This window comes from Zalophus californianus, chromosome 17, assembly GCF_009762305.2.
Source record: "Zalophus californianus isolate mZalCal1 chromosome 17, mZalCal1.pri.v2, whole genome shotgun sequence".
In the NCBI taxonomy this organism is placed as follows: domain Eukaryota; kingdom Metazoa; phylum Chordata; class Mammalia; order Carnivora; family Otariidae; genus Zalophus; species Zalophus californianus.
In genome coordinates, this window is record NC_045611.1 from 31,127,069 (window position 1) to 31,139,609 (window position 12,541).

General features: G+C 39.7%; 1 protein-coding gene across 1 annotated transcript in view; it reads left to right on the plus strand.

The window, feature by feature from the left end:
• TOX3 (TOX high mobility group box family member 3) overlaps window positions 1-12,541 on the plus strand; it is a 103,390-nt gene that overhangs the window by 66,180 nt on the left and 24,669 nt on the right. Inside the window, exons 2-3 of the mRNA XM_027618956.1 lie at window positions 7,909-7,974; window positions 12,165-12,419. Coding sequence (XP_027474757.1) covers window positions 7,909-7,974; window positions 12,165-12,419 — 321 coding nt within the window. The remainder of the gene's footprint in view (window positions 1-7,908; window positions 7,975-12,164; window positions 12,420-12,541) is intronic.

The window sequence follows — 12,541 nt, forward strand, 5'->3', positions numbered from 1 at the left end:
TTTATTAAAAAAAAGAAATTTTCATATTCATCTAAAATGAACGAGGCTAGTCGTTTTCAAATATCAGTGTGTCCTAGAATTCCTGAGAAGCTGGTTAAACATACAGATTTGTAGGGTCCTGCCACCTAGAGATTCTGATACAGTAAACTTTGGGGAATCGAGTAATCTGCATTTTTTAGCAGGCATCTGGTTAATCTGGTTAATTGGTGGTCCCTGGCGCTACACTTTGAGAAACTCTGACCTAGCTGATAAAGCGAACATTTTTTATTTTTATTTATTTATTTACTTACTTATTTTTTTTAAAAGATTTTTTATTGATTTTTTAACAGAGAGAGAGACAAAGCGAGAGAGGGAACACAAGCAGGGGGAGTGGGAGAGGGAGAAGCAGGCTTCCCGCCGAGCAGGGAGCCAGGGAGCCTGATGCGGTGCTCGATCCCAGGACCCTGGGGTCATGACCTGAGCCGAAGGCAGATGCTTAATGACTGAGCCACACAGGCGCCCTAAAGCAAACATTTTTTAAAAACAGTATTTTAAATTAGAAAAAAAAAATTAACTGTCGTATTTATTACTAAATATTTAATACTCAGATTCTTGCCCCCTTGATGTTAGATTATTGGCTTTCTGTTCTTTGGTTTCTCTACCTGCAGGCCAAAATCAGTGTGGTTCGCTGCGGTGTATTTTCTTTTCTTTTTTTTTTTTTTTTAAAAAGATTTTATTTATTTATTCATGAGAGACAGAGAGAGAGAGGGAGAGAGAGAGAGAGGGAGAGAGAGAGAGAGAGAGAAGCAGAGGGAGAAGCAGGCTCCCAAGGAGCAGGGAGCCCCATGCGGGACTCGATCCCAGGACCCTGGGATCATGACCTGAGCCGAAGGCAGACGCTTAACCATCTGAGCCACCCAGGCACCCCTCGCTGCGATGTATTTTCAGCCACCAAGGCACACCCCCCTTCACACTCCAACCCCACCCACCCAGGCCTCTCTATCTTTTCTATAAAAGGGTTGGTGCATTTTCTAGGATAAAGCATTTTTTTTTCAAGCTAAGTATCTCTAATGTTAAAATATTAATTTTATTAGAATATAGAACTCTTTCTTATTTCCCCTTCTTTCCATAGGTGTGGTTTGTGCAGGGACTTGTGGGGACAGATGCTTGGTTTCTCCTTTTGGCTTGAATTTCAGGTGCTAAACCGGGCCTGAGCAGTTCTGCGTACCAGCCTTTCCCATCTAGAAATTAATTTATCTGTTCGTTCATTCAGTACAGATTTGTTGAACACCTACTATTTATCAAGCTCTCTGCTTGGCACTGGGACATCAGCATAAACAGTGCAACACATGCTTATCCTCATTAAATTTACATTCTAGTTGGAGAAAGACAATAAATATGTTACGTGGAAAAGTGTTGTGGGAAAAATCAGGATGGGGAAGAGGAATAGAAAATGGTGAAGGAGAGGAGGGCTGCAAAGACATTTTATAGCATCGTCAGGAGGTGACATTTAAGAAAAGACTCTAAGGGGAAGTGAGTGAGCCATGAGGTTCCCATGAGTGTCCCATGAGGACACTGACGGGGATGATGGTTCAGGGAGAGGAACCCATCTGGCACAAAGGCCCTGAGGTCGGAATGTGTCTGGGGTCCTGGAGGAACAACAGGGAAGCCAACAGGGTTAGGGTAGGATAAGCAAGGGGGAGAGCATTGGCCAAGGGTCAGAGAAGAAACGGTGGGGGGGGGGGGGCTATTGTGAAGTCCTGGCTTCTTCCCTGAGGGAATAGGAAGCCATTGGAAAGTTCTATGCAGAGGAGAGATAGGATCTGACTTAGGTTTTCAAGGGATCTCTTTGGCTCTGCGTGTTGGAGCCAGCAGGACCGGCTAGGAGGTGACCACGGTGACCCAGGAGGGGATGGGTGGCTTGGGCCAGGGTGACAAAGTGGTCGGCTGTGGGGGCATAACTGGAAGGATGAGCCAACGGAATCTTTGATGATTTGATGGGGGCAGGGAGAAAGAGTGGATGATTTGTGGCCTGAGTCACCGGAATGAGTCATCTCCCCATCAAAGGAGATGGGGAAGGCTGCGGGTGGAGCGGGTTTGGGGAGAAGATAAGGAATTCAGCTTCGTGCATATGATCGAGCTGCCTATTGACATCCAAATGCGAATGCTGTAGGCAGTTGGATAGATGAGTCTGGCACTCGGGAGATAATTATCTAGGAGTTTTTAGCATATGGAAAGGCAAATGATATTTTTGAAAGTTTATTTTCTTAAAAAAAACAATGCTTTATATTTGAACCTGTTAATATATGTATATGTACACATATATACAGAGAGAGGATATATGTATGTATATATCCTTTATATATACATATATAAAGTATATATGTATACTTTCTCTGTATATAACTATATACATAATTAGCAGAATTATGTGTGTTTGCGCGCTGTCTGTATATCTTCTCCCGCTGATTATACGTCCTGGTCCATTGTTTGCAGTTTTTTGTTTCCAAGCTACTGTCACACCCATAACCTTTGGTATAGGCTGTCTTTACTCCAGATGCACCCCTGATAATCACCAGCATTTATTGTCATCTGCCATATTGGGCTTGTGTTCACTCTTTGGGGCGCTCTATCTTGAAACAGATGACTGCTGGTGGAAATGGTTAAAACTTGATTATCTTGGGTAAGTCCTTTTCCAGGGGGGTAGTTAGCCGAGCCTTTGAGAGTGTGTGAACTTTGTGAGTGAGAGGGACTCTGCCTTCTCATCATGCGACCGTGCTTGGCACGCTGGGGCCATGATGGCACAGTTCATTTGTGTAAGCAACTTGACAGATGTCCTTACTGAGGCATCAAATTGGATGGTGTCTGCTAACAAATCTAATGGGGAAAAAAGAAAAGAGAATTCGAAGGATTATCTTTTTTTCGGGATTAAATTTGTGCCATTTAGCTCTTTGATACCCTGTAGTTAATGCTGCTTTATTAGAAGCCCATACAGTTCTTCACATGGGTGTCAAAATAATTTCAGTGAAAATGATGTTGTGTGGACTCATCAGGCTGAAGTATTCGTCTTGTGATTACAGATGGGTTTTTGTCTGGGCTGCTCTACTTTCTTCCAAGCCTTTTGCGGGACAAGCTAGAATTAACAATCTCCATTAATTTACTTTGGCACTTCACACGGTGAAACAGGCCATGAACATGATGGTCTCTAATAAATTTTTCTAGAAATCCTGCAATGCTCCTTTTTAATTGATGTCCTTCATAAATTGTATTTGCCGAAGCTGTAATTATTCATCAAGCAGCAAAAGCAAATCTACCTCCAAGTACAATGAAGATGTTCTTTTGTGAAATTATTAAGATGCAGAAGTTCGACATGCAGAGTAATTTAGTTCTGCTTTATAATTATATCTTTGGGGATTATATCTTTGGGGATCACATCTATTAGAGCCTATCAAAGTGGAAAGGACCGATCATCCCCAGTGTACTTCATAAATGCCCCTGCCTCTCAGTTGACCATTCCCCCAATATATAATAAGCTCTTAGAAACAGTTGGAATTGGCCTATTTCTTTCATAATGTTTTTATATGCTCTTTGCAATAGGTAACTCCCTGTTTGAAATCCGAAATAATTTTGTTTTGACTCCTGAAATCACATTATAAAACCTTATATTCGTTGAGTTAGGGATCTTCCAAGGAATATGCACGGAGAGCTACCATCTAGAAAGTTTGGAAATAAGCCAATTAAATGATGACCCAGAACGTGTGATTTTTAGAAATTCTTATTCAGGTGATTTTGCAAAATGGGTAAACTTTACCATGGTACAAAATGGGGATATTAGCTTTAGTAAGGATTCAGGGAAAATAAAGGAGTATTGTCAATAAAGGCTTTGGAACAAGGTTTCCCAGAGTGTTCCCACAGACTGTTGTGGGGGAAACCAAAAGCAAGGTCCCATGGCAAATTTGGGGGGAGGGAGGAGATTTACTATCTCCCACTTAAAGAAAAATATAAGCTCCATCCAGATAGGAACTCTGTCATCTTTCTCACCATTTTGTGGCCAGTGCCTTACACACAGGAGGCGCATAAGTAAATGTTTGCTGAATGAATGAGCTGCAGGACTTCTCAGAACATTTAACTTGGTGTAGCAGGCACTGTGGTTCATCAAAGAGGGGCAGTGGTCTGCAGCCTTTCTCAAACTTATGAGCCTTGGAACTCTTTCCTTGAGGAGCATTCTCCTAGACTGAGGTACCTGGAAACACCTCCTGGGAAATTCTAGCCCTGAGTAAGACCGAGAAAAATGGAGTTTTAACCTTGAATTGATCACTGAGTGAAATGTTCAAGGTTTTGTGGCTACTGGAACGTAAGTGATACATATTGTGAAGCAAGTGGGATCCCATACACCCATGTTTACATCTCTGATTTTGGGCATTGACCCCTAGAAGCCTCAGTCTGTTTATCTATAAAATAGGGGTAATGATTTTTTTTTTTTTTTCTAACTTGTTCTGGGGAAAATAAATTACATGTAGTCACACTTGGAACGTTAAATGAAGTCATGTATGTAGAGGGCTTGTCAGGGTAATTATTAGTATTACTATCATTATCATTCTCAATATCATCATAAAAAAGTAAGTGATAAAATTGCTCCGGTCAAGATGTGTGATTATGAGACGCTGAAGTTAAATGTGATCGATCTTTCTAACCGCCCCCCGCCCCCGACAACAAACAATGTAGGGCTTATAATATGCCGGTCATTGTTGTTGGTTTTGGGGGAGACAGTGGTGAACGCAGTGAAGCCCCTTTCCCTCGTGGACCTAGGGATTTTTTTGTAATATCTTGTGTTTACTGATGTCACTGTCTCTTAGAACATAAAGTAAATTTAATTGTACACAATTCAGTTAAAGTTAATTGTTCTAAGGTCATTATATTAGAGATGTGCCCCAAAGGATCACTTTTTCTCTCAGAATCAGATCTGTTCGTACACACAATGAGTAAAGGAGGATTCATAGGTCACATTTTAAAATAAAACAAATTAAATTAAGCTAGTGTTACCAGATAAGGTAAATCAAATGGAAAGTGGCATCCCTTTCACCCTGATCAGTTTAACCACACTGTAGGGTGGCCAAATTTAGCAAGTAAAAATACACAATAGCCCGTTATAGTGGAATCACAGATAAATAGAGAATACTTTTTTATTATTATAAGTATATCCCAAATAGTGCATGGGACATACTTACGCTTTAAGTTCTTTATTTGAAAGCCAAATTTAACTGGATATCCTATATCTTACCCAGCTACCCTACCACGCTAACCCAGGGGCCCAGCCACCTGTGCAAGAGAAAGACCGTTCCCCGTGTAAGTCAGTATTTGCGGCCATCTTTGTAGGGGAGATATTTTTACCCCAAACTGAACAGAAAACTTTGCTCCTATTTGAAATGATTTATAACTGTTCCCGCCTGATCGCCAAGTGTTTCCAAATTAAAAGCCATTAATTAAGGCCTTATATAGATACAAAAGATATGCAAGGAGTGCTTTGTGATTCCAGCTCAGTACTTCAGGTGAGAGCTTTTCAAATTACGTGGACCACTGGAGCCACCTGCTTGACTAAACGCAGCGCGGCGGGCGCGTGGCTCATCAGCGCACCGCGGTGCCAGTGTTGTTACTGATTTTTCTCATTTCTCCAGGGCAAATACTAATTAATGGATACAATTCACAGCTGATTAGCTGTAGTTTCTTCAGTAATTACATTCGCATACTAACTGTTCAGAAGAGGATTTCTAACCCAGTTCTTATTTCACTCTAAGCTTAATTTGTTTTTTGAATTGTTTAGGCCCTTAGTTTAATAGCCATTTTATTTTTCTTTGTTGTTTTAGGTGCTATTAGATAATAAGTGAGTTTAATCTTAAAAAAAAATACTCTCTGATAATGAGCTGCTTTCCTTAAATGGATTTCTAATTCCCCAACAAAAACCTACATTTAAGTAACGTTAAAGCTGGGATGCAGATTGCCAGGATGGGTGACTGGAATGCACATCGTGACCCAGGTTCTCAGAAATACCCAGAAAGGCCGTTCGGAAGGGGGGCCTGAGATTTTATCGTAGGATCATTAATTCATGGAAAATTCCAAGACAGAAACCTATGCTTTTTCTTGCATATAATTAACAGTGTAGAAAAATGGGGAAAACATGTCTGTGTCTGGAGGCAGGGTGGGGGGGGGGGCAGCAGTGAATGTGCGTGAGCACCTGCTCACATACATTACCTTTCTTAATTTTAAAATCATTTTTAAACCACTTTATCGAGATATGATGGACATAAAACAAACTGCCTATTTCATGTAGACACCTTGGTGAGTCTGGAGATAAGTATACGTGGGTGAAAGCATCCCCCCATGTTTTTGATATCACATGCCTTCAGAGAAACTAGATAAAGGTCTTTGTTGAGTGCTAACAAATACATCTTTCAGAAATCCTCATAAAGATGTTTATCCAAATGAATCTGAGGGCTCATTGTGTGAGTATGTATTTAGGGGTCGTTTTCCAGGGTGGGATTTTGCTTCTGTAGACCAGAGCAGCCCTCTGGAGCCATTGGAGCCTTTCCTGTAAATCCTGCTTAGTTCTTGGATCCCTGACATGATAAGGTGTAGCATGTCAATCCCTCTTCTGTGCACGAATCTTACAGGTTGAGAGTCAGGGGCTGAGAGGCCCCTGGAAATAAGTGTTGGGTTTGCTGAGAGGAGGATTATGCGGGTCTTCCATGTCTATGTGTCTGTATTTATTGTCTACATTTATCTGTCTGTGTATCTGGACACCTCTGTCTCTTTCTCTCTCCCCTTGGGAAAGTTATGCCTTTTACTTTAAATAATTAACTAGCTCTATTTATATTAGAGAATGGATATATACACTTCACCCTTTGGAGACCAAACCTGTGTGTTATTTGATGCACTGAAGGAAGGAAATAATACACATTATAAAAAAGAAGGGCATTCTTTCACCATTTAAAGATGATGAAAATAATATAGCTCCAAGTAATTATGCTCACAGAGCCTTTCCATATTGCCAGACTGATAACGAAATGTTTAAAGCAACAAAACGTGCCTACTTATACCATCTGAACCTGAAAATACATTTCTGGCAAAATCCAAGTTTTACATTTTGATAACAGGTCTCTCTCAGTAAAGAGCTTATGTCTGAAATGCTGATACAGTCTTATTTGTGATGGTATGAATGGGCTATTGTGTTAGGGAATTAAATAAAAATTGCTGTGTTCATAGGATCCCGCTTATTTTTTAAACCTCTTTGCACATAATGTTACATTGAGAGATTAAATATCACTGTTTTCAACAGCTCTGATGGACATAGATACCGTTTTCAACTCTGTTTGGAGATTTAAAAAAATACTCTTTAGTCTCATTATTTATTTATATTCACGCCACACCCCATTCACGAGAAAATAGAATTTGAGTCCCGAGAATTGAATTCCATTCCCTTTATTTCACATTTTAACCTCCTCACACTTGTGACATCTGTTCCTGAAAAGTACGCTATGAACTCCCAACCTGCTCTAAAAATGTGTCAAGGTGATTTTCTTGGGAACTTTGCCTTCCACCCTCTGACAAATGCCAGTTCAGCAAACCACACCCACTCGTGACCAGTTGGCCAAATGTTTGTACATCGTCTCCCTTCGCCGCCAGTCTTGATGAGAAACACCACCATTTGCTAGAATTTTCAAGTTAGCTTAACTCTGTGCTCTGTTTTCTGAGAAAAGCGGCCGACAGCGTGTAGCCCAGAGCCTCTGTCACAGTTCCCATTCGGTCTGAGGAAAACCACTCTTTTATCTCATGACACCAGCATTCTTGCCAAATCCCATTGGAGTATTAAGTAAACCCCCAGGATTCTTTATTTTTCTGCATATTAACGTAAAACAATCTGTTTTCTTTCAGTTTGGGAGTAACAATAATTACATGAACATGGCTGAGGCAAACAATGCTTTCTTTGCAGCCAGTGAGGTAGGTGGTGTCTGTCTTCATATGTCTGTTCATGTTTTGTGTGTCATTTAGATCATTTAAAAGGCTTGAAGGGAAAAGCAAAGTATCGAATTTATCTCTCTTACGTGGTGCAAGGTAACGACTCCAGAGGAGAAATGAGAAAAACCTTTTGGAAAAGAAAATGACCTGACAAGTCTGTCACTTGTCCAGAGGCTGTTACGCACCTTAGTAATTCACACACATCTCTTGATGAAAAGAAATACGCATGCAAATGAAAGTAAATACGGAAGAAAGTACATGAAATCTATCTACCTGAATTGGTATCTGGGCAAATCAGATGGTGATTTTGAAAACTAAGGATGGAAGTGACTTTCAGTAGAAAATATTTCAACTTCACCTAGCACTGGGGATAATTGCATTAAGATGCCATGGTTGGGGAAATGATGTGGCAGAAAAGTATTATAGTTTCTTGGGTCTTCAGGGGGGAGTGAGGTGAAGTGAGTGTTTTGTTCTCTTGTTAGATTTCCCCACAGCCTGTTACGGTGCCTGGCGCATAGTAGGTGTTCAATGAATATAGATAGGATGAATGAATGAGAGGATATGCTCCAAGACTTGGCCATCGAGGGGGAAAACTGGGTGGCTGACTCTAGAGGCAGCACCGCGCAGGCTCTGGGTCTGTCTAGAACATACCGGAACAAATGGAACAAACGGCTTCTTGTTGCTGTCTTTACTGCATTCCCTACTTACTGACCTACGGCTGTTGTCTGGGCTCACTGGCCCACCCTCCAGAAAAAGCTCAATCTTGATGAGATCAAAAAAACAGTTTCCTAAAAAAAAAGGGCAAACGGTGAGATTTCAGATTTTAAAACAAGAACACACAGGTGCCAGTGGCCCAAATGGGACATTTCCTCCTGGGGTTCCTGTAATAAAAAGTCCTCATTTTCCAAATACATTCAGATATAGGAAGCTGAACTAGTTTGACCCCAGAGGATGAAAATCATAATGGCTTTGTAAATGATCTTGGTATAGGGAAGCAAGTGGGTATGAAAGAAATTAACTTGGAGAAATTGTTAGAAAAAATGGGGAATCAGGAATTAAGGGTATTCATAGATTAATCATCTTTTACGGTGACCATCCTCTCTCTCCCACCAAGAATTCGGCCCAGATAAGGGATATTGTCCGGGACTGGCGGCTGTGTTGTTTGTGATAATGAACACAGACCCCATCTGTAAGGACAACATGATGTTTCATTCTGTAGGATTTTTTCCCTACGTTTGAATCAAACATTGATGAAAGCTCTACCCCCAGCAGCTGTTCAGAGACAATTTAATTCCAGCTGTGATAATTCACCGTGTCAGACATTGGCTGTTATATGTTGATACAACAGTTCTCCGGATTTGCATTTTTATCAAAAGGAACAAATGTTTTGAACATTTCAGTACAGATGGTATTTAACCATGTACATACTATTTTAACATGTTCAAGGTAAACACTTGAAGAGTCAGTGTCTGTAAAAAGGAATCGTGATAGACTTGCGATGATGAACCTGGTAGTGGTCGTGCGGCAGAGTTGCAAAAGTCAGTGTCCTTTTTTTGTTGGTGGTGGGGCCAAAAGTGGTTATTGTTATCAAATCAGACATAGACAGGGTTTGCGCTTGTTCTTTTCTCTAAGGAATGCTTAACTGTGTAGTTCGTATATTGCCTCTTTTTAAAAGTGGTTTAAGATTTTAACATTTTCTTGGTTATGTATTATAATGTCGTTTTATTATATTGTTTTGCTAGGTTATGCTATAGTAATGGACTCGATTCTTCCTTAAAATTAATTAGTTTTTTTTTAATTACACCACAGGGATGTATTATACATAAGACGTCTCTCTGTTCTTTAGCAAAAATAAAAACGAAAGCCTCCTTAATTTTGACCGCCTAGCATAAGACATGCTTTATGTTAGAGTTTAAGAGCTAATCTGATGCAATGATTTTGCCGTACGTCTTTTCTTGAACAAAAAATAATGCCCAAGTGAATGTTAATGCACTGCATTATAGCATGTGCCTAATTTCCCAATCATTGCATTAAAAGTAAATTTATTTGGTTTTTTTTAACATTTTAATGAGTGCAAACTAATTCAGAAAGACTTTAGGTTTGAATGCTGTAAAGTCGAAATTGTGCCTGAAACCAATTCCCTTCACATAGATATTGCCCTGTAGATATAACACCACGGGGACTCGGATACTCTGAGTTTGAAATTCACACATTTGCTTTATGTTTTCTGTCTGTGTCATGATTACCCTGACCATTTTTAAAGTACTTTAAATATTTATTGAAATAATATTTCAAGTGTTAATTACAGTGGTAATGAAAACAGCCAAATGCCACATATCAAGAATGAGTGTTTATCCGTATTGTTAATGTGATATGTTAGATTTCATTAAGCAGTAATGGGGTAGCAAATGAGTCACAAATTACAGTTGCATCTGTTACTAGACCACATTAGTGCCAAAGTAACGGCAAATGCAGCTATAGGGTTATGTTCATTAGCCAACCACGTTTGTGGCCAATCCATCCCTTTGTGTTTGAGAACTCGGGGTACCGCAGGCAGACAATAACATCTTTTGGGGGGTCAGGATTAGAATAAATATGTCAAAGAAGCTCATACTTCATTCTAGCTTTCAAATATGTTCTTATGCTCTCATGTTTTGCATATGTTGAATCTTCCAGGAGCCTCAAGATATTCACTTGTCCCACCATAGCCTCCCATAGCTTGTGACCTCTTTATTTCTGGGAAGATACAATTACCAGTTGACAGTGTCTATATGCAAGGAATGGTTTTGTTTTGTTTTTGTTTTTTTTTCCTTGAGTTCATTTCTGTTTTCTCACAAGTGGTTATTAAGTTATAGCATCATTAGTAGTTTGAAGAATGATGGTTTGTAGTTCTTAATTAGTTCTCTTCACTGATTGTAGCAGATTCAAATTATCTTGCACCAGTTAATTCTTCAAAAAAAAAAAAAGCTACTAATAATGGACGATACCTTTGATCCTCTGAGCTAAGAACAAAAACTATCTGACCCCTTCACCCTACCAAAACTCGTATCCTATACCTAGCCCCCCTACCCTGACCCCACAAAATCCAAGTTCTATTTTAAGAAAGGTGGTTAGCTTAGTAGAACATGGCAGCCCCGATTTGCATCCAAAGGCCCTATTTCAAAACGCCATCTTTAAGAATTTAAGTAGTAGTGAAGAAAGTAGTGCATCTGTTTACTTAGGTCTTGAGAAATAACACTTGTCTAAAGTGAGCAACATCAGTGGAGTTAGTACATCTCTATTGGCATATCTCTATGCTCATTCTATAAATAGTCTTTTTTTGTTTTGTTTTAAGTGGGCTCTACCTAGAGTGGAGCCTAATGTGGGCCTTGAACTCAAGATCCTGAGATCAAGACCTGAGCTGAGATCAAGAGCAGGATGATTAACTAACTGACTGAGCCACCCAGGCGCCCCTAGAGATAGTCTTTCAAAGTTGAAGACTGCCAGAAGTGTCCTGATAAATACATACTAAAATCATCATAAAAGAAAATAACTCTCCTTATAGTTTAAATAAAAGCACCAGGACCTTCTAATATATGTTCTGATAATCCTTATATGAAATTGTGTATTACAAACCGTGACAATTTCCATAGAAGCATTCACTGCACTTGGGAACGTACCAATAAGGAAATTCAAAAAGCAAACCACAAATTTAATATTACTTGTTTTATATGTTGTGGCAGAAAGTAAATATGTGCAATGTTCACTTCTGGATTAATGTTGTGTGTGTGCACCACAAAATCGTCAGCATTTTATGAAGCATGTGGATAATGTAAGCGGTTTGAGCTGTTTCGCTAACATATCAATAAAGTGGCAATTTGTTATATAGCCAAATCTAATGTTGCTGACGCTCCAACTAACAACAAAGACAGATGTTGCTAATTAAGTACGCATTAAAAAACTGTTAATACTGATACTCCATTAAAACCATATGATAATGAGACTTAAATCTTTAATCAGAATGATCAGCAAAACTTTATATATGGAAATCTGTGTTTAAGATGTTTTCATTTGAGAAATAAATATTTGGCCTAGCTATGCAGTGTTTTCATGCAAAATCTTTCTTTTCCCCTCCAAGGAGAAATAAGATGTAGGAACAAATATGAAGATGTCTCTATTTTGTTTCCTTTTAGCAGACATTTCATACGCCAAGCCTCGGGGATGAGGAGTTTGAAATCCCCCCTATCACGCCTCCTCCAGAGTCAGACCCTGCCCTGGGCATGCCCGATGTTCTTCTACCCTTTCAAGGCCTCAGCGATCCGTTACCTTCCCAGGGAAGTGAATTCACACCCCAGTTTCCCCCTCAAAGCCTGGATCTTCCTTCCATTACAATCTCAAGAAATCTTGTGGAACAAGATGGCGTGCTTCATAGCAGTGGGTTACATATGGTAGGTGCTATGTTTATTGTTTGAAAGTGTTTTCTTTTTTTTTTTTTTTTAATCTTTCGCCCTTCTCATGGTAAAGACCTGAGGATTGTTCTTCCCAGTGCCATTTAAACACAGGGACAAGA